This window comes from Amia ocellicauda, chromosome 7 (assembly GCF_036373705.1).
Source record: "Amia ocellicauda isolate fAmiCal2 chromosome 7, fAmiCal2.hap1, whole genome shotgun sequence".
NCBI lineage: Eukaryota > Metazoa > Chordata > Actinopteri > Amiiformes > Amiidae > Amia > Amia ocellicauda.
The window spans coordinates 11,283,296-11,302,491 of record NC_089856.1 but is presented as its reverse complement, the minus strand read 5'-3'; the positions used below and the strand labels follow the sequence as shown (position 1 = coordinate 11,302,491).

Sequence of the window (19,196 nt, the reverse complement as noted above, 5' to 3'; positions counted from 1 at the left end):
CCAGTACTATACCTCTTTAAACTTTACTGTGATTGGTTTATGATATTATATTTTATTTTGTTATTTATGGTTTATTAAATTGTTTATTTTGTTGATTTGTTTTGTTTTCAATCTGTGCTATGTGGCTACCCTGAGAAGAGCGCCATACTAAATAAGAATTGATTCATTGATTGATTTTCACATTTTACCTTCCTGCTGTTCACAGTGGTCCTCTCAAATGGAAATGAAAGGTTTCATGACTGGCTACAGCTCATCCACAGGAAACCAAACCACCAAATTCCACCACGTTCTGACTGCTGAGCTGCATTTGCACACCCATGTGTAAAGGTAAGCTTAGCATTTTTTTTCCTAGGCCAGTAGACTCAATGGACCCTGCCCCAGAGTTTGGATTTGGATCCTGGGCACGCTTACTTGAAAGTGATGATGTTGGGGTGCTTGAGCTTGCGCAGGTGCTTGATGTCCGTCTCCTTGATGTCGCGCACCTTCTTCACTGCCACTTCCTCCCCGTGGAACTTCCCCAGGAACACGGCCCCCTGGGCACCACTGCCCACCCACTGCAGGTCAGAGATCTCCTCGAAGGGCACCTCCCACAACTCTGAGGGACAAAAACAGATGGTGGGGGGGAAGGTTAGATAAATACATCCGTTTGACAATGAATTCCTATGGGCTTAACATGACCATGTCAATAGTTGGGTTCTGTACAACAGCCTATTCAAACTACTGTGCAATGAGGAAGCAGTTCTTTATTGCTATTGTTATTGTTGTTGTCCCAGTCCAGATTAGTGGGACAGACGTTGAGTTAACATCTTGGGATTCGCTACAGTTGTGAAAGTGGAGGCAAGCGAAATCTTCCAGCCAGATGGCAAGAAGTGGTGTGTGAGAGACAGAGAGATGCCCACATGTTGAACTGAAACTCTGGGTAAGTGCACAGGATGCTGGGAAAGGCGTTTTTAAGAAAACAAAACAAAAAAGAAAGTCAAGTGATTTGTTAAGAGCTGCTGATATCTAATCAGCACTGATTCAACCTTCCAGTGCCTTTCCACAAACACTCTGGCTGCTGGCGCCATGCTTTTAGCCCAACCTCGGCAGACTGCATGTGTAGTGCAGGGAGGATGTGGTAGTAGGGAGGGTGCAGCGCTACTACAAGGCCTCCCCTTCGTTCTCGCTCTCTGAGGCGGCAGGCGGGCTCTCATTCAGGCTGAGGGATGTAATCTGCTATGGGTAATGCGCTTTAGGCAGTAATTCCTACTTAGTGCTATTGTGTAGGGGGGCTTTGTGATAAGGCACTGAGCCATGAGAAGAGGAGAGGCTGGGAGGGAGGGAGGGAGGATGTGATAGTTGCCCCCTTCTGGATCTCAAGAGGCAGGTAGAGGGGCATCACCAGTGGTCAGGGTGGAGACCAGGACAGACGGTAGAGACTGGCAGACTGTGGCATATTCTCTCTCTCACACACACACACACACACACACACACACACACAGACAAAGCAGTGTCACTGCCTGTCAACTCCGACCTCTTGTTTGGGGCTCTTCTGTAACTGTAAGAACAGAATGTAACTTCTTACGATGTAAAAAATACGTCCGCCATTCCCAATCGCAGACAGACTGAAAGAGATTTTCTGTCCTCAGATTATCATTACCTAAGGAGGTCTTTTCCCAAAGTCACTGGCCCAAATTTCCCACAATCCTCCTCATTGTTTCTCCAGGGTCATTGCACATCCACAATAATAACATGAACCTGTAGTGCTGAACGTCATCCACGTCACAGCAAGGAAGGTCAGAGTGAGCAACAGAATGATAAACCATGGTAATATTTGTAAGGCACTGTGGTAGACTGTGGTTTATATGTGGCACAGGGAAGGCATGTTAAAAGCATAGGAAGCCACTGTACAACTCGGGAACGACACCCACAGTGTCCAAAACAATAGTATGTTACATTTTCCAGGGAAAGCGTGCTTTGGGGTGATCTTGACAAACCTAAGCAGACATGTCATATTAGGAGCCTAAAGAAAGAGACCCCTGCTGCCAATGTAAAAACCAAAGAGGGAGAGACAGTAGGCCTGAAGCGGCACTCTGTGGGGCACCTGCACCATACAGGGAGGAGGGCGCTGTAGAGCCGTGATGCAGGAGAAACCAAGAGCTGGAGATGAACCCTTCCCTGAACCCAAGGGATGCCCGGTATGGTGGGGGGTGGGGTGGGGGGTTGTCTAAAACAAAGACAATTAGGCCACAGCTTGGCATGTTGGGGTAAAGCAGATTCACACACCCGGCTGTGGCTTTTACAACAAAGACAGCGGGAAAGACTTTACTGCCCGGATTCTGAAAGGCTGCGTGTTTTGTTGTTGGTGTTTTTAAAGCAGACTCTGGGGACACACAAGAGGGTGCCATCTCTTTGTATTTTGGCTGTTTAGAAACTACAGCTGTAACCTTCCACAAGGAGAGGGAATGAGACAGAGACAGGAAGAGAGAGAGAGAGAGAGAGAGAGAGAGAGAGAGAGAGAGAGAGAGAGAGAGAGAGAGAGAGAGAGAGAGGCAGTGAGAGATGAGGGGGAAAAAGCAACAGCGTCAGAAGATGGAGAGCAGACTGCAAAGATGAGAGAGAAGGGAGGGGAGGGACAGGGATATGCAGAGCAAGGGAGGAGGGAGAGGGAATGAGAGGAGGGAAAGAGAGAGAGAGAGAGAGAGAGAGAGAGGGGGGGGGGGGGAAGGGAGGAGAGGGGACATGATGGGATGTTGTTTCATGTATGCATGTGTGCATCAGTGTCTCCTTCCACAACACGTCGCTTTACCAGTGCTTGCGTGTGCAGTGGAGAAGGGGTGTATATGTTTTGCACCTGTGTCTGCAAGAGACGCCGTGTTAAGCACACCTTAATGTATATTAGCCAGTGAGAGTGTGTGATTGTGTGTGTGTAAATGTGTGTGAGAGGCAGGTCTGTGTTAATAGAGACAAGGGGTCTGGGGTCAGTGTGTGGGGATGAATTATACATGAAGTAGATTAGGCATTGGGGTCCCCAGGGATTGTGGGAGCTATTGCAGGCCTGCTGCCGAGAGGCGATTACAGGTCTGTCGCGCTGGAGAGAAATGGAGAGAGGGGGTGAAGGGAGAACAAAAAAACAAGAAAAAACAAAAACATTGCTGGCATGAAAGCTCTCAAGCTTCAGTGACAGAAACACAAAAAGACAAGTGGCACAGGACACACAAAGTACTGCCCTCTGGAAGCCATTAAAGTGCAGGCAGTAGAACAGAAGTGGCTTCCTTCCTGTGCAATGTTACCCTCAGTCAGGTATTGTCTCTGGGTTCCAGTTGCATTTGCTGATGGGGGGGGTCGGCTGGGGGGGCAGCCTGAAGCCAATTGCAGCTGTTGCTTCTTAACTTGCATGCTTCAATGCATGCAGTGGCTTTGCATTGTTCTCATTACTCCTGTATGAGGAAAGATTCATAGGGAAGGCCAAGGATGGACTGAGAACTGAATTTGGAGCTGAATGTTTTTGTTTGTTTGTTTGTTTGTTTGTTTGTTTAGGGGGGTGGTGGCAAACATCTGCCACAGTCTTGAGTACCAAAGGGCTGCAAATTGATTCTACTCCCCCCTCCCCAGAGGAAAGCTAATGTAATCAGTGCTGTAACATGCCTGTATGTCAGTAGGCAGAAAAAACACAGATATAAGAAGAGCTTTTTAGGTTTTTCCTTTGTATTTTGTACTCTAGTGTAGTCCCCTGACTTCGTATCAGATAGGGAGAGGGTTTGAGCGCAGGAGAACACAATGCTTAACTGAAGCACAACAAAGGCAATGCGCTTTGTATTTCTTTCTACAGTGTGAAGGGAGCAAACTGCAGAAATAAGAAAAACTAGCTGACTGTATTGAAGGAAGGTTTTGCACGGAGAATCAGCTACCCACCTTCAAATGAACTTCCCCCTGTTAACACACACAACCTCTGTGTGGATTCCACTACTAACAGAGAGAAGAGCAACAGATAGGGATGTCTTTTTTTTAGTTGCACTGTGAGAGGGTAAGAGGCATTTTGTTGGGTCCTGTGTGTCAGTAAGTTTCATGGAGGGAAGGTTGCAGACTGCTGCACTGGACAGTCCATCCCCATTGTTCTTCTTAGGTGGCAGACTTAATGGAGAGCGGCAAAAGAGGTGGCAGTGGAATTGCTACACTGCTCCAGGGTTCAATCCCAGGTGGGGGACACAGCTGTTGTACCCTTGAGCAAGGTGCTGCTCCGAGATTGCTTTAGTAAAAACCCAGCTGTATAAATGGGTAATTGCATGTTAAAATAATGTGATATATTGTATCAATTGTAATTGTATATATTGTAAGTTGACCTGGTGTTTGCTTAAAAATTATAATAATATTTATGCCTTTCTGTTTGGAAATCACCAAGGTTTCTATTTTTTATTTATTTTTTTAAGATACATTTTAATATTTCAGCAAAACAGTAAATATCATTCACTATTGTCATCATTCGTTGCCAACATTTCAGTTGCTATTGGAGCTGCAGCATTCCAGCCTCATTTATGACTAAGACGTTACCGTTGAGCACAGAGAAGAATCTCAAGTGTACTAGTTTAAGTATATTTAGGCACTGATCACAAGAGGATGATGCGTACAATGCAGAATTTACACTCAGTAGTAAGCTAAACATTCAAAACACACTGCGGTGCATAGATAAATATTTTTTCATAGCTACAAAATAAAGAAAAACTAAATTATCTGAAATTCTGTGTTTTTCTGCTGCAGACGCACTTGCCGGGTGGGGGGGGTGAGACGTCAGTTGAATTGAATTTATAGAAAAGCGAGGATAAGAAAAGAAAGAAGGGAATCACTTCCCTGTGGAAATGCACCTCCCTGCAGGGAGCGGACGCCTGGAAGATAAGACTCAACAAACCCAGAGACACTCAGAAAAGCAGTTATGCATGGTGACAGGGTTCAGGGAAAGTCGAGGGCTTGGGTGCTGGTGGTTTTTATTTGCCATCTTCCCATGGATCATGCCAGCGACGGGTTCAAGAGAACAAGAAAACATACAGGATCCAGCTGGTCAGGACTGGACTTTTATAACTTGTACAGAGTCGGGCTGGGTTATTCCAGTCCTCAAGTGTCCAGGTTTCTGCAGGTTTTATAGCCTCTTTTTAACTGGCAACTGATTGAGATAAGGAATACATGTGGAATACAGGTGGAATAGAAACCAAGGATCTGACCCCAGATAGAGGGGAGCACTCTTACCTTCGTGGTTGTGTTTGTGTTCAGTGGAGTAGGCCTTTCCGATCATGGTCCACACCGGCTTCAGGCAACCAAACAGGCCCTCCAGGAAGCCGCCCCCAGACTGGCACTGAAGCCTGACGTCGTCTGATTGGCCCCTGACTGCCCCGCCTTCTGCATTGTGCCCCGCTTCCGCCCCGCCCCCGGCCTCGTTCTCATGTAGCTTAAGCACGCTGTTGGCAAAGTGTTCGGGGGGCTCATCACTGGGCGTGGGGCTGTGATGGCATCCCCCTCCGCTGCCTCCACCGCCGCCACCCAACCCCGCTCCTGTGTCGATAGACAGTACGTTGCGCAACACACATTGGGTGGGTGTCAGGTCCATCTCGGGGGTGCAGGCTGGAGTGTCGGGGTCCAGCCGGCGGAAAGGGGGCTCGGACAGGGGCGTGCTGAAGCCCGAGAGAGATGGGGAGGGGGCTCGGGTCTCGTGGATGCAGGCCATGGGCAGTTGTACTCATCAGGAAGCACGAAAACGCTGGAGGGACTGAGAGGCGAGAAGGAAGCCTGGGAACCCTGCAGGGTGGGGGGGCAGAGAAAAAGACAAAGAATTTACTCCTGTTAAATCCAGCCCTGTTACTTAAATGTGTCTACTGGGGGAGGGTCTATCAATCTTATTTAAAAAATTTCACTTAATCAAAGTTATTTTCAGATAATTGGGAACACATTTTATCTGCAAAACAGCTTTAAAAATAAACCTGTATGACAGAGATATCAGTGCTGCAGCTGGATTATGTATAGTGAGAGAAGAGAGAGAGAGAGAGACCAACTATCTGCCAGAGGTTTGAAAGCACGTTTCATTCTCAAACAAATCCAACGTACAGTTTCTATGTCGCCCGCCGTCATTCAGAGTCCAGGGGGTAAACGCGAAGTCTGGGGGTGGGGGGCCTCATTCAGACGGTCAGAGATCACTCAGTTTCGATCGGATTTCTTTGCAAATAGGCTTGTTTTGTTTTGTTTTGTTTTGCTATTTGCTGTTCTATCAAACACAGAGAAGTTCAGATCCAATTATGTAAAATCGTGTATTAGTACACTGTAAACAGAGTTTTCCATCTTGACATTTTGAGCTCTCCACGGGTGGGTGTTGTTCTACCAAAACGTGGATGGTCTTGTTTTGATCACTAGACTGTCTGGTTTCAGATTATGTTATAATTGTCAATATTTTCAGAGATTTTGTATTCCTACTCAGACCAAGTATTCCCCAACCCCCCCATTTCAGAATGAGGGTGTGGGGCTTATAAAAAACAAAATTTTCATATCAGAGAATTACTCATATCACTAGAAAGCCGAGAGTCTCAGCTTTCATGGGATACCAAACACTTGGCAAACAACACAACAGTGAAGAGTACACTTGGGATTAAAGAGAAGCACATGGATTTGGTACCAGAGGGGTTTGTCAGTTTAAGGGGTTACATTTTGTTAATCAAAAGGATTCCATGATTTTTGTTTATCTCCAATTGTTTGTGTTACATGCTTTAACATTGAGCATGTACATTGAGACATTAAACTGCGTACATTTCAATATAAACCGGAAAAATGTAGGTGTTCTAAAACTTTTGACCAGTAGTGTATATTTTATTCAACAGTGTCCTTTTAAATCTGACCTTTGAACACCACACCCGTGTTTATAGCAAGTCTCTGTGTTTTGATTGTACAGAGAAATGTAATTTAATTTGTTGTCACACAAAAAACAGATTATTATTATTATTATTATTATTATTATTATTATTATTATTATTATTATTATGTTACAGCTTTCGCGTGCAGGGTGATCTTACCCGCGAGACCGTGACGTCATTGCACTCAAATCTTTTCTGCCGGCGGCAATAGACTTATACTCACAAGTTTATTAGGAACAAGACAAAACACCGCTTTGCGTATTCACTTTTTTAACAACAAAATTAGACATTTCAATAAAAAAAAAGGAAAAAAAGGTTATTTTACTATTCATATTTTTTGCAAAACTTCGATTCAGGAATTGATATATTTTACCATCTCGCGAGTTGCGCAAGTTCAATTTTAGAGCAAGCGCCTGTATAAAATCTCGTCTGTTTGTTTTCGTTTTTAATTGAAAATGTAAATAGGTAAAAGAAACCTAAACGCGAAGATGCAATTGTGAAGTTGCGAAAAGCAACCCCCAGCTGTTTAACTTCACCTGAGACGGGTGTGATGGTGCTGGCTGCATCTTTTCTCATCTCACTGCAGTTCACCTGAGCACATGGTAAGTTATAAGTTCTTGACAATTATGTGTTTACAAGTTGTACATTACCACATTATTATATCTGACACCGCTATTCATCTATATTTCCTAACTTGTATCATTAGAACATTTGACTCGTACGTTTAGTTTATTTCTCATGTCTTTCTCTAACCGACTGTTGTTTTGTATAAACCCCAGTGAAACAGATCACATGACGCCAAATAGCGAGGAATATATTTCAACTATATCATGACTGCTGAACCAGAATTGCTGTGACGGTGTGTTAGTGCTGTACTGGTACAGGCAAGTGTAATTCAAGCTGCAGCATAGCATTGTGTGTGTCCATGCACAGCCAGGCTGCAGGCAGCAGCATCCCCAGTAGACATCCAATACATCCATATGTATACCTACGCGAGTGCACATCCATAACCCGTGACATTTTCCGATCCAGCGTTTTAGCACGTAGGGGACTGGACTTCAATGAAAAGGCAAACTAAGGAATGAAAATGAAATAATAAAAAAACATGGCAACAGCACCGACCCCCATCTGTGTGTTGCACGAAGAAGCGGGCACATCTGTTCGTTTTGCACAAGGATCATCACCGCCCCCCTCTCCTTTTTCCACGCTGCTCTGTCTCCCCAGTGTATTTAAATGAACACCTCTCTCCTCCTCGTCTAAGTGACCCCCGTCTCCTCTGTACATAACGGCATCTGCTCACTGGGATGGAGCGGACGAGCAGCCGCCTCACTGGGATGCATCCCGTCTCCCGGTATAGCGGCCATCCCGCTGCGCACTTGGCGCATCTCACACTCCTCCGGACACGTCAATCAGCCACCCACACACACACACACTCACACACACACACTCACACACACACACACACACACACACACTCACTTGGCTGTCATTATAGCGTTTAACCGCCTGCATCTCACTAGCGACAAAATATAATTTTAGCATTTTTTTCTGAGTCTCCATAAAGGCGCGCACACACACGTATAGATGTTAAATGTATAGACACACACACATACATACATACATACATGATGCTGATCATAGACACGTGAATGTTTTGACATCTATATTTTATTATAGCTGAAGCATGCATTTACCTGCTGCAGTCGAGGTCCTTTACTGCACTAGATTAAAATGTATTTATCCATTTTATGACAGGTGATTTTGTTGTTGTGGTGGTGGTGGTTTTAATCGTCTGTATTCCGCAAATCTTCCGTTTCTTCTGTTTATATAATCACGTCTCTCCTCACCTCCTCTGGCAGCGTCACTGACACGAACAACCGCTGTCTCTCTCTCTCTCTCTCTCTCTCTCTCTCTCTATCTATCTCTCTGTGTGAGTCCCTCTCTATTTCCCACTTGGTTTCTGAACTGTATTTACCAGCTAGTTCCAGTTCCAAGGCATTTGTGCTCTGCCTCCAAGGAGGAAACAGGAGAGATGCTGTAGTCCCTACTAACCCCCGGAGGTTTTATACTGCGGACTCGCTCACCTACTGTGATAGTGGTGGAGGGGGGGGTGTCTTTTTTTTTTTTATTAATCAAGTTCTCTCCGCCCCTCCGCTTGCGTGTTGTCCAATCAGAGGGCAGGACCGGGAAGGTTGAGCTGCAGGTAGGTAGTGGCGCCAGATAAGCCAGAGACCCAGTGAGTGGACTTTTAGCGCGCGTCTATGTGTGTGTGTGTGTATATAAAAATGATGTCATTCTTTAAGCACGCAGCACAAACGGGAGGTGAATTAAATCCTTTCCACCCAATCCTATAAACACCCCCCCCCCCCGCCCCTTTCCTCCTCCTCCTGGTGGATATTATCCCTGTGATCTCAGACTGCAGTTGGTGATAAGGATTTAACGAGAGGGGCATTTCTGTAATCTTAACGGTGCCAGATTGTAATGTACCATACTGCACTGTACTGTACTGACATCGGCGAGGGGATGGAGGACTATTGCTTTCAATGAATTCCACTCATATCTCTAATCTAGGGAAATGTGGAGATCACACAATGACATTTGAATCAGAGAAGACCAGAGATACCGCATACCTCCTTGCACGAGGCATGCTTTATTTGACCACATGGCATGTTCATGGTCAACCGTGGGGGTTTAAAATAATCATTTCTTAAAACTCAGGTGACCCACTGTTGTGACACCAGCGATGTCCTAGAGATCGAGGCATGAGTGGGGATGGGGGTGAATTCAAGCAGCTGGTGCCCACATCCATCAATGATTGTACTTATCCTCGAGGGACTTGCGAAAAAGCAGGAAAAGGATACTTTCATGCTATTTGGCACATTTATGTGTTTGTTTTTGGGGGAGACCAGCGTCTTGCACAAGGGAAACAAAGCAGCATTTTCATAGTGAGGGAGAAGTGGAGAGCTGGGCTTCAATCTATTATAATTGACATATACCTGTGCAGCATGAATAAAATACCCAGTGAAGTGTCTCTGATTTGCATTGCTAATACTGGGACTGGGTCTAAGGCTGATCTTGTCATGCCGGATGGCAGGCCTTATCTTCAGCCCCCTCTGGAGTTTTTGTAATTCTGTTACCCCTCTGGCACATTTAAAGACATGCCACAGCTCTGCTCAGGACCCGACAAGACCAGGACCTCACAGATGTTCTACATGCATCCCAGACAGTGAGGCGGGTTTGTTGATCACTCTACAAAGCAGGTGTAGCACACAGAGATAAGTCAATGGATGCAACGTGTTCTGCAAATGTGCAGGCCTTGGTAGCTCTATATAGCCACCCCAAACATAGGATTAGGACACAGGCAGTGGCACCTCTGAAGGGAGAGGAGTCAAAGTAGAGGTCAGTGTGTCCAAAGAGGGGTGGGTCCTTCAGAGCTCTTTGTGCATCTTTAAGGACACCACAGCACAGAATAGTTTTAGCAACAGTAGGGGGTATCCATCCAGTAGATGACACTGGGGTTATTTCCTTGCCCAAGAGCTATCTATATCAGGGAGGCAGTGGAAACCAAGTGGTACTGATTATCAGCCATGGGATGTCCTGATTTAGGTCAATATCCGTATCTATACCGGCAACCTGAGTAACCTGACATGTCACGCGGAGCTCTGATAAATAAATGTCCCCTTTCAAACTCAGTTTCATGACAAGGTTGGGAAATCAGAATCTGCACCATTTGGAGCTGCAACCGTAATGTTTTGCAATGCCACTACACTACAGGAAGAGCGCCTCTGCCCCACTCCCTAGTTCAATCTGAGCCTTATCTGCGGGATTAAGGTCGATCGAGGCCCAGACAAAGGCTTATCTTTATGGTGACTTCACTCACCAAAGGGAAATCCCACAGAGCACAATCACACCGCACAGATATTAAAGTCTTAGGTCCTGGGTCACAGTGATATATCGAATAGCTTAAGGAACTAATACAGACCTCCAGGGAATTACTTTTTGTTATTGTTATCTTTACTGTATTGGTGCAAGACTTTTTGCTGGTGTGCTTGCCTCAATTCTTACTGATGCATGACGAGTTTATACTGTGACTGTGTGCACTTTTACATGCTTTCATCGCCAGCTGTGCATTCTCATTTTTTCAATTGGTGTTTCAGCCGAGACACCTCCAACTTCAGAGATCTGTGCCGGATGTGACTAATAGCTACCCACATTTAGCATTTAGTATATCTGCAAGCTTGTGGCATACAAAAACAGGTTATGTTTTATCATTTTGTGTCCAGTGACAAGAGAGAGTTTTCCTATCAAGCTGAAATCCAAGAGACAAAAAGCAATTCAGAAATTATTTTGAAGGAGATCTGGAATTATTTTTCTTCTTCAAAAGCATATTCATAGTCATTCAAAAAATAAAACAAATCTCACACACAAATAGACACTCATTCTCTTCTCTCTCAGAAGCAAACGCCAAGAAGCAGGCACCGCAGCAGGCCAGCAGTGCATGACGGCCAAATTGTGTTGCTAAAAGTGAGTTGAGCTGGTACTGGCAATCTCCATTCACAAATCCCATTGGTGGAGCTGTTTGCGACGCTGGCTGTCTTGACACCAGACATCGAGGGTGTTGAAAGATCACTGCTCTCCCACAGCCCTGCCATCCATTCCCCTCTTAGGCTGATTGTGGAAGGTAGATTAATGGTGTCAGTCAGGGGAGCTCCTGCTAATTTCCTAACCAAGAATTCAGTGTTTGACAGCCAGGCTAGGTCTTCAGTATGAGGTGCAGGCATAGCATAGGGTGATTTCTTTATCCATCAGACTATTTCAGTTGCTTATATTTTTCTAACCCCTGCAGTCCCAGAACTGAAATATTAGGAGACTTGAGCACTGCAACATTAGATTGTTAGATGAACAAACCGAATGGTTACTTCTGGGCTTTAAGAAAATACACATACCATTATTGACCAACCCAGCATATCCTCTGCAATTTACAGTATGGTGTGCCCTTTCCAAAACTGGCATATTCGGACCTGTGTTTATTGAAGATTAAGTCAATTCTGGAGTTCAGCTTGAAAATAATTATGTGCAGAATAACTTCATGCATTTACTGATTGTTTTCATTTTCAGAGTAAATTAAATGCTTAGATGAATAACAAAACCACTCTTTGAATATCTCCTTATAGAAACCCAGACTCCAAACTGACACCAGACTAAGGCAGTGAGAGAGTGTTTAGGACCTTTTTTAAATATCTTTTTGACAGATTTGTCAGAGTTGCTTTAAATTATACAAGCTGTGATCCTTTCAGATCCCCGCAGGTGGTTTACTCATTGTCAATCTGCATGAGATCTCCGTTAATTTCCCTCAGTGGAAACTTGCACCCGATTGGTGGAAATCCACAGGTGTTTTTCCAATCAGATCGCAAGACGCTTAAAAGGGAATTAAGGATTGGAGCCCCATACTGGGCATCACAGTCTTACTTGCATGGCTCATTCAGAAACAGCTACAGTACAATCTATTGTATTTGAGGTGGTGGTGTTTTGAAACACTTATTTATTAAAACCAAGGTCTCTTGTCAGTAAAAATAAACAGTAATGCAATATAATTAATATCTTCCTTGAAACAAATATGGCTCCCATTACCGTTATAAAACATTGTAACATTGAAGCATGTACAGTGAGGGAAAAAAGTATTTGATCCCCTGCTGATTTTGTATGTTTGCCCACTGACAAAGAAATGATCAGTCTATAATTTTAATGGTAGGTGAGAGACAGAATAACAGCAAAAAAATCCAGAAAAACGCATTTCAAAAAAGTTATACATTGATTTGCATGTTAATGAGGGAAGTAAGTATTTGACCCCTTCGACTTAGTACTTGGTGGCAAAACCCTTGTTGGCAATCACAGAGGTCAGACGTTTCTTGTAGTTGGCCACCAGGTTTGCACACATCTCAGGAGGGATTTTGTCCCACTCCTCTTTGCAGATCCTCTCCAAGTCATTAAGGTTTCGAGGCTGACGTTTGGCAACTCGAACCTTCAGCTCCCTCTACAGATTTTCTATGGGATTAAGGTCTGGAGACTGGCTAGGCCACTCCAGAACCTTAATGTGCTTCTTCTTGAGCCACTCCTTTGTTGCCTTGGCTGTGTGTTTTGGGTCATTGTCATGCTGGAATACCCATCCACGACCCATTTTCAATGCCCTGGCTGAGGGAAGGAGGTTCTCACCCAAGATTTGACGGTACATGGCCCCGTCCATCGTCCCTTTGATGCAGTGCAGTTGTCCTGTCCCCTTAGCAGAAAAACACCCCCAAAGCATAATGTTTCCACCTCCATGTTTGACGGTGGGGATGGTGTTCTTGGGGTCATTCCTCCTCCTCCAAACACAGCGGGTTGAGTTGATGCCAAAGAGCTCGATTTTGGTCTCATCTGACCACAACACTTTCACCCAGTTCTCCTCTGAATCATTCAGATGTTCATTGGCAAACTTCAGACAGGCCTGTACATGTGCTTTCTTGAGCAGGGGGACCTTGCGGGCGCTGCAGGATTTCAGTCTTTCATGGCGTAGTGTGTTACCAATTGTTTTCTTGGCGACTATGGTCCCAGCTGCCTTGAGATCATTAACAAGATCCTCCCTTTTAGTTCTGGGCTGATTCCTCACCCTTCTCATGATCATTGAAACTCCACGGGGTGAGATCTTGCATGGAGCCCCAAACCGAGGGAGACTGACAGTTATTTTGTGTTTCTTCCATTTGCGAATAATCGCACCAACTGTTCTCACCTCTCTCTCTGCTTGGCGATGGTCTTGTAGCCCATTCCAGCCTTGTGTAGGTCTACAATCTTGTCCCTGACATCCTTGGACAGCTCTTTGATCTTGGCCATGGTGGAGACTGATTGATTGATTGCTTCTGTGGATAGGTGTCTTTTATACAGGTAACGAGCTGAGATTAGGAGCACTCCTTTTAAGAGAGTGCTCCTAATCTCAGCTCGTTACCTGTATAAAAGACACCTGGGAGCCAGAAATCTTGCTGATTGATAGGGGATCAAATACTTATTTCCCTCATTAACATGCAAATCAATTTATAACTTTTTTGAAATGCGTTTTTCTGGATTTTTTTGTTGTTATTCTGTCTCTCACTGTTAAAATACACCTACCATTAAAATTATAGACTGATCATTTCTTTGTCAGTGGGCCAACGTACAAAATCAGCAGGGAATCAAATACTTTTTTCCCTCACTGTAGCACAATTTGGAATATAATTATCCCTAACTGCTCTGCAAGGGATTTCAGTCAGATCCAGTGCTTCTGTGTCAGCCTGTCAGTATCTGCCTTTCCAAAATGGGCCTCAGCGAACTGGCCAAGCAAAGCCAGTCATCCCCTGGCAGCTCGAGCTGATTTTTCTCTGTGTGTGTGTTTTTTTTTGGTGGAGCTATTTACAGAGCGCTATAACATTCACACATCACTTATTTATTTGCAGGCTGTTTCCGGCTGGTGTGGCAGTCGACAGAGATTAATCCACAGCCTCTGCATGGCTCTTGGAGGTAGGCTTCCTACTTAGCTGGAGTAGCTCTCAGACACCTACCACAGCCCCTTTCTGTCTCACCATTAATTCCTAATGAATACAGGGATGGATACCCAGGGAATGACCTCATAATATCAAGGAGAGAATATCTTGCGCACTTCCTCTGAACTCTGGAGATGCGGATCTCATGTCTGACATTCAAGGTCAGGGTGAGGGTGAGGGTTGTGGGATGGGGTTAGGAAGGAAGGACGCAAGATATTCTGGTGTTATTCCTCTGGTTCCTCATCCATTCATTTGTTAGGACTGCAGCCATTACTGTAGACGTGGGACTGCTTGTTTCTAATCAGTCTTCTTAACTTCAAAACAAGTTTTAATTCACTTCACAGACCATAAACTGGCCATCAAGTATACACAGCCAAATGCAAGCAAGGGTGGAGTTAATGGGGAAAGTACACACGAAGGAGTAAAAGGAAAAACTTTTAAATTTAAAAAGAAAAAAAAATCTAACGAAGCCATTTCAATGTACTTTCTATCCGTCTCTTGTGACCCTCATTGTCCCTGTCCACTTTTTCCTCTGGATCTGGGCTACCTTCCCATTAATGAAGGTTGTGATTGGGAGACACCAGAGGTCCACAACACCTCAGCTTTCTGTTATCTACTGTAGCTCCTTTCATTTAGCTAATGATACACTCAGCGGGTCAGTGTTAGCCTCTTCCTAGGGCATTTGGCGGGTGATGGATTTAAGAGCCAAATGCAAATGGGACCAGATCTTGCCTAACCCCCAACAATAAAGTATAAATATGTATAAATATTTTAAGAGTCCCTTTACACTGCTTGAAAATCAAATGATGCTATACGTTGACATATATAGTGCCATACATCATTATCACTATGGTATTATTTGATTCGTTAGTAAACCTGCCTGCCGTTTTTGCTTGGGATCATGCTCATCCTGAAAGCTGTCAAAGATGAAGACTTTATTAGGGAAATGCCTTAGGAGGGGATCAAGGTGTTGGTCAGCGCCAGCTTGGTTATAGCAATGGCTTCCATTAAACTGGGTTGTGAATGCAAGGACTGGTCTCTGCTCCTTTCTCCAGCTGCTAGAAGTTACTAAGGATGCCATGTACTGTGCAGCTTTTTAGCTTCACACATCCTTCGTCGTCCGGCAACTGTTGACGGGATCAGTGCGAGGCTTTTGGGAGTTTGTAATTTCAAGGACTTGTTCCAGTTGGTCATCCTACCTGCTTGAATGTCACTGCAAAGGGGACTGACTGGACTGGGGGTGACAGCCCTGTGGGTGCCAGCACTGAACTATATAGGTGGCTTTATGCAAGGGATTTTTTTTTATGGTCAGGTGAATTCATGCAGGTGGAGTTCTGCCAGGGTTTGAAGTACAGCACATTACAGATACACAGTGTTTTATGACTCTTATCAGCTTAAACTCTCACCTGTAAGACTGAGATTAGAAGCTGCTCAAAAACAGGGATGGGGCCTAGTGCTGAGGAATAGGATCTAGCATTAGACTCATATGAAGCCAAAGTAGTAAAACTGAATGATGGGAAACTCAGCCCATGTAAGTCACCACTCCAAGACCGAAACTGTAAGCGGGGGTTTCTCAGCTCCGTGCCTCTCGCTCAGTGCCACGCAAACAAGGCCTGCATTCTTCGGCATTCCTGCAGTGGAAACTGGACACCGCCTGGGTATGAATGAGCTCCATTAACAGACCAGGTGATCACGTGCGGAGCTCTCTGAGAGGAAGCTGACCTCATTGGAAGTAGCCCTAGATTTCCATTATTTATTATTTTGTGTTTTTGGTCTGGAGGGGGGGGTCAAAATCAGGTAGGGGCATCTCCTGTTTCGGACGTGACCTCACCAGCCAGTCGCCAGCCCGGGAAATTTCATTCACAGGATTGCTGGTCTCTCGGGAGGAAGCTCACTTATCATTTTTTGTGTAATGTACTTAACTGAGCCTTTTAAGGTGAGATCACCGGATACTGGGGTTCCCCCCCCAACCCACCCCCTCATGCCATGCTTTCGCCAAGTTTAGACTGACCACCCCCCCTCCCGCTCTCTTTCCCACCTTCTACTCCCACCCTGTCTCCACCCCCCACCCCTCCTCTAGAGGATGTGCAGACAGCTAAATTGGGGAACGGGAGGGTGAGGAATGGAAGTGGCTTACAGCGAACTGTCTCTAGCCAAACTACAGCTGAAGAGTCCCACATGGTGGAAAAAAGACTGGCACTCGGAATTTGTACCATCTACCCCGAATTGCTTTTTACCCCAGATCATTTTCTCAGAGGTCTGTTCTTACCCTCAGTAAATATGTCACACTCTTCCTCTCCTGGGTCCTTCTACCTCCTATATGATTGGATCATGTCCATATGCTGATGTGTTTACAGCACAATATCTCGACTGGTTAAAAAAAAATATGAATGAAAATGAATGCAGCCATCATTGGTGTGAATCGGGGCTGATAGCTATGATAGTTAGTCAGTGGGAGTCCAAACAGTGTAAAGGCCTTTGCACAATGGATCCGATGATGCATCTGATTTTTTTTTTAAAAGAAGACGCATTGTACTTTAGTGTCTTCATGGTGAGGTGTAGTTTTTGTGCGATAAGATTTTTTTTAACATATTACTGTAGTTGAGGAGGTAAAGAAACAATGGCTTAGACTGGGTGGAGACACACCAGCTCAAGAAGGAGACAGGTTGTGTACCTGGTGCGGATTTATCGGATCCAATGTGCAATTTCCTTGACAACTCCTGGACAACTTTTCGGATGACAGACTACAAATTGCGTATCAGATCCAGTGCGCAAAGGCCTTAAGATTAGCCCACAGCTTGCTTGTAAATATGAGGCTGTGGTGTAATTGGTAAAAAGCCTGAGCTCTTGCTGTCGTGTCCACAGATGGGTGTACATTGTCATCGTTTGTCCTGCGCTGCGTTTTTTCTGCTTACTGCCTGCTTCTCGTCATATGGGGAGAGTAAAAATGTCAGTGAAAAAACATGTATTTTTTGTTCCTAGTGCCCAATGTACCAGATATTTTATTCACTGCACACTAAAACAGGTCAGCTTCCTTTAAAAAAAAAAAAAAAAAAAAAAACACATACAAAATGTATGCCATTTCGCAAGGCAATCATGACTTGAAAGAGAAGAAAGCTCTGGCTTCAATGTGGCTGTGTTTGATCTTTGGCGAGGAAGAGAATATATGCCTGTGAGCTAGAGGGCCAGAGGAAAGAAAAAATGGCTGGGGCCTGTCTGGGAAGGGGTTAATTGGTGTACTGGAGTGCGAGCCACCTCCTCCTGCAGGCACATCTTCCTGGAAGTCGCGTGGTGATGGGGAAGGTAGGTGGGGCCGGAGGCCGGGCAAGCGTCGCCTTGGCAACGGCTCCGCGGTGGCCCCCAGAGTGTGAAGTCACCGGCTTAATATTAGCTCCTTACTCCAGTCTGACTCACGCCACGCATGGCACTAGCAGAATTCTAATGAGCGCAGCCCCAGCATCTCACCTGCTACCAGAAAACTTTCCTTGCTGCCTTCTCCGTTCAGTCTCGAGCAACAGAGAGCATCCGTGGCTGGGATCTCTGTTTTGGAGGGAGCGTTTGGAGTCTGGATCCTTTTATTTATTTTTTACCCTGATCCTCTGTGCTGGGAGGTAGGTCAGGGTGTTGGGCTCCCTTTGATTTCCATCAAAATGTTGTTTTATTGTCAAGCTCCTGCTGACAGCGGCTCAGGTGTCTGTGGTCGTCTTTCTGTGCCCCCAACTGGGACAGGGTTATCAGGAAAGGCAGTACTGTGCTGAAGGTGTAATGTTTAGATGGTAGTATACTCATGTATATGTTTTCTCGGGTTTCCAGTGTATAGGTATCCTGTTATTGCTGTCTGAATTCATCCTGCCTTCAAATGAACAGTTCTGATCGCACAGCAGCTGTTCCTATGGACTGGTTATGGGGTGTCATGTGACTTGCGTTATGTGCAGACACAGAGTGGTTTCAATCCAATGGCATCCACTCACAGGGACACAGTACTGTGACATCCCTACTTGTAATGAAGGGCACAACACTTGGGATCACCTTCAAGCTACAACAAGACCGACTACAGCATCAGCCTTTTCACTGGTCTCAATGTATCCGTATATGTATCCTGTATCACAAACATGAAGACAAATATGGTCAAGGGACGACTGAGTTCAGGAAAATTGAGTGAACTGTATACTTTGATGCTGCTATATAAACCTGCATGGTGAATACATGTATACCAGTGTATTCTGCCATTGGGCGTTTAAGCATTATATTTTTCCAAACTTTAGAATTAAATAACTACTTTTCCTTTTTTTGTTTTTTTGTGCCAGTGCCGATTAACCTGACTCACCGCAGCTGTTGTGCCCTGATTTGGAGGACTGTGGGCCTACGCACCGGCTCACTCATTAGCTCGCTCACACACACATACGCACACGGAGGCGGTCGCCGGCGCACTCCTAGTATGTGCAGGAATTCACACTTTTTTTTTTTTTTTTAGGCGTTTCCTGCTGAGTACCGGGGGGTGACCACCTGTTCTCTAATGCCAGCCTGTGGTCTGTGATTCCAGGGCCAATACAGGGAAACCCACTGTGCCCGCTGTAGGGCAGACCCACTAAGCACCCTCCCATCAGACAAGAGTAGCCCCTTAGCCCATTGCAGCCCTAACCAAATCTTCAACAGTTTTCTGCAATCGTAAAAGAGTTTCCCAGTCACAGTCTGCATTACCCAGCATTACCGCCAGTTGTGGCCCATAGCAAACAGTAGTGAAGAGTAGCATTGTTTTCCATTAGAGATCCACAGG

General features: G+C 45.1%; 1 protein-coding gene across 2 annotated transcripts in view; it reads right to left on the bottom strand.

Annotated features, from left to right (window-relative positions):
• Positions 1-19,196, bottom strand: part of map3k12 (mitogen-activated protein kinase kinase kinase 12) — a 44,891-nt gene that overhangs the window by 14,143 nt on the left and 11,552 nt on the right. The window contains exons 1-3 of one of the 2 annotated variants that reach the window (XM_066708375.1): positions 8,564-8,927; positions 5,221-5,766; positions 412-595 (exon numbers count right to left, since the gene is read on the bottom strand). In XM_066708375.1, the coding sequence (XP_066564472.1) occupies positions 412-595; positions 5,221-5,695 (659 nt within the window). In that variant the 5' untranslated portion in view covers positions 5,696-5,766; positions 8,564-8,927. Of the gene's footprint in view, positions 1-411; positions 596-5,220; positions 5,767-8,563; positions 8,928-19,196 lie in introns of those variants that run through there. The other variant, XM_066708373.1, reaches the window with a different exon arrangement.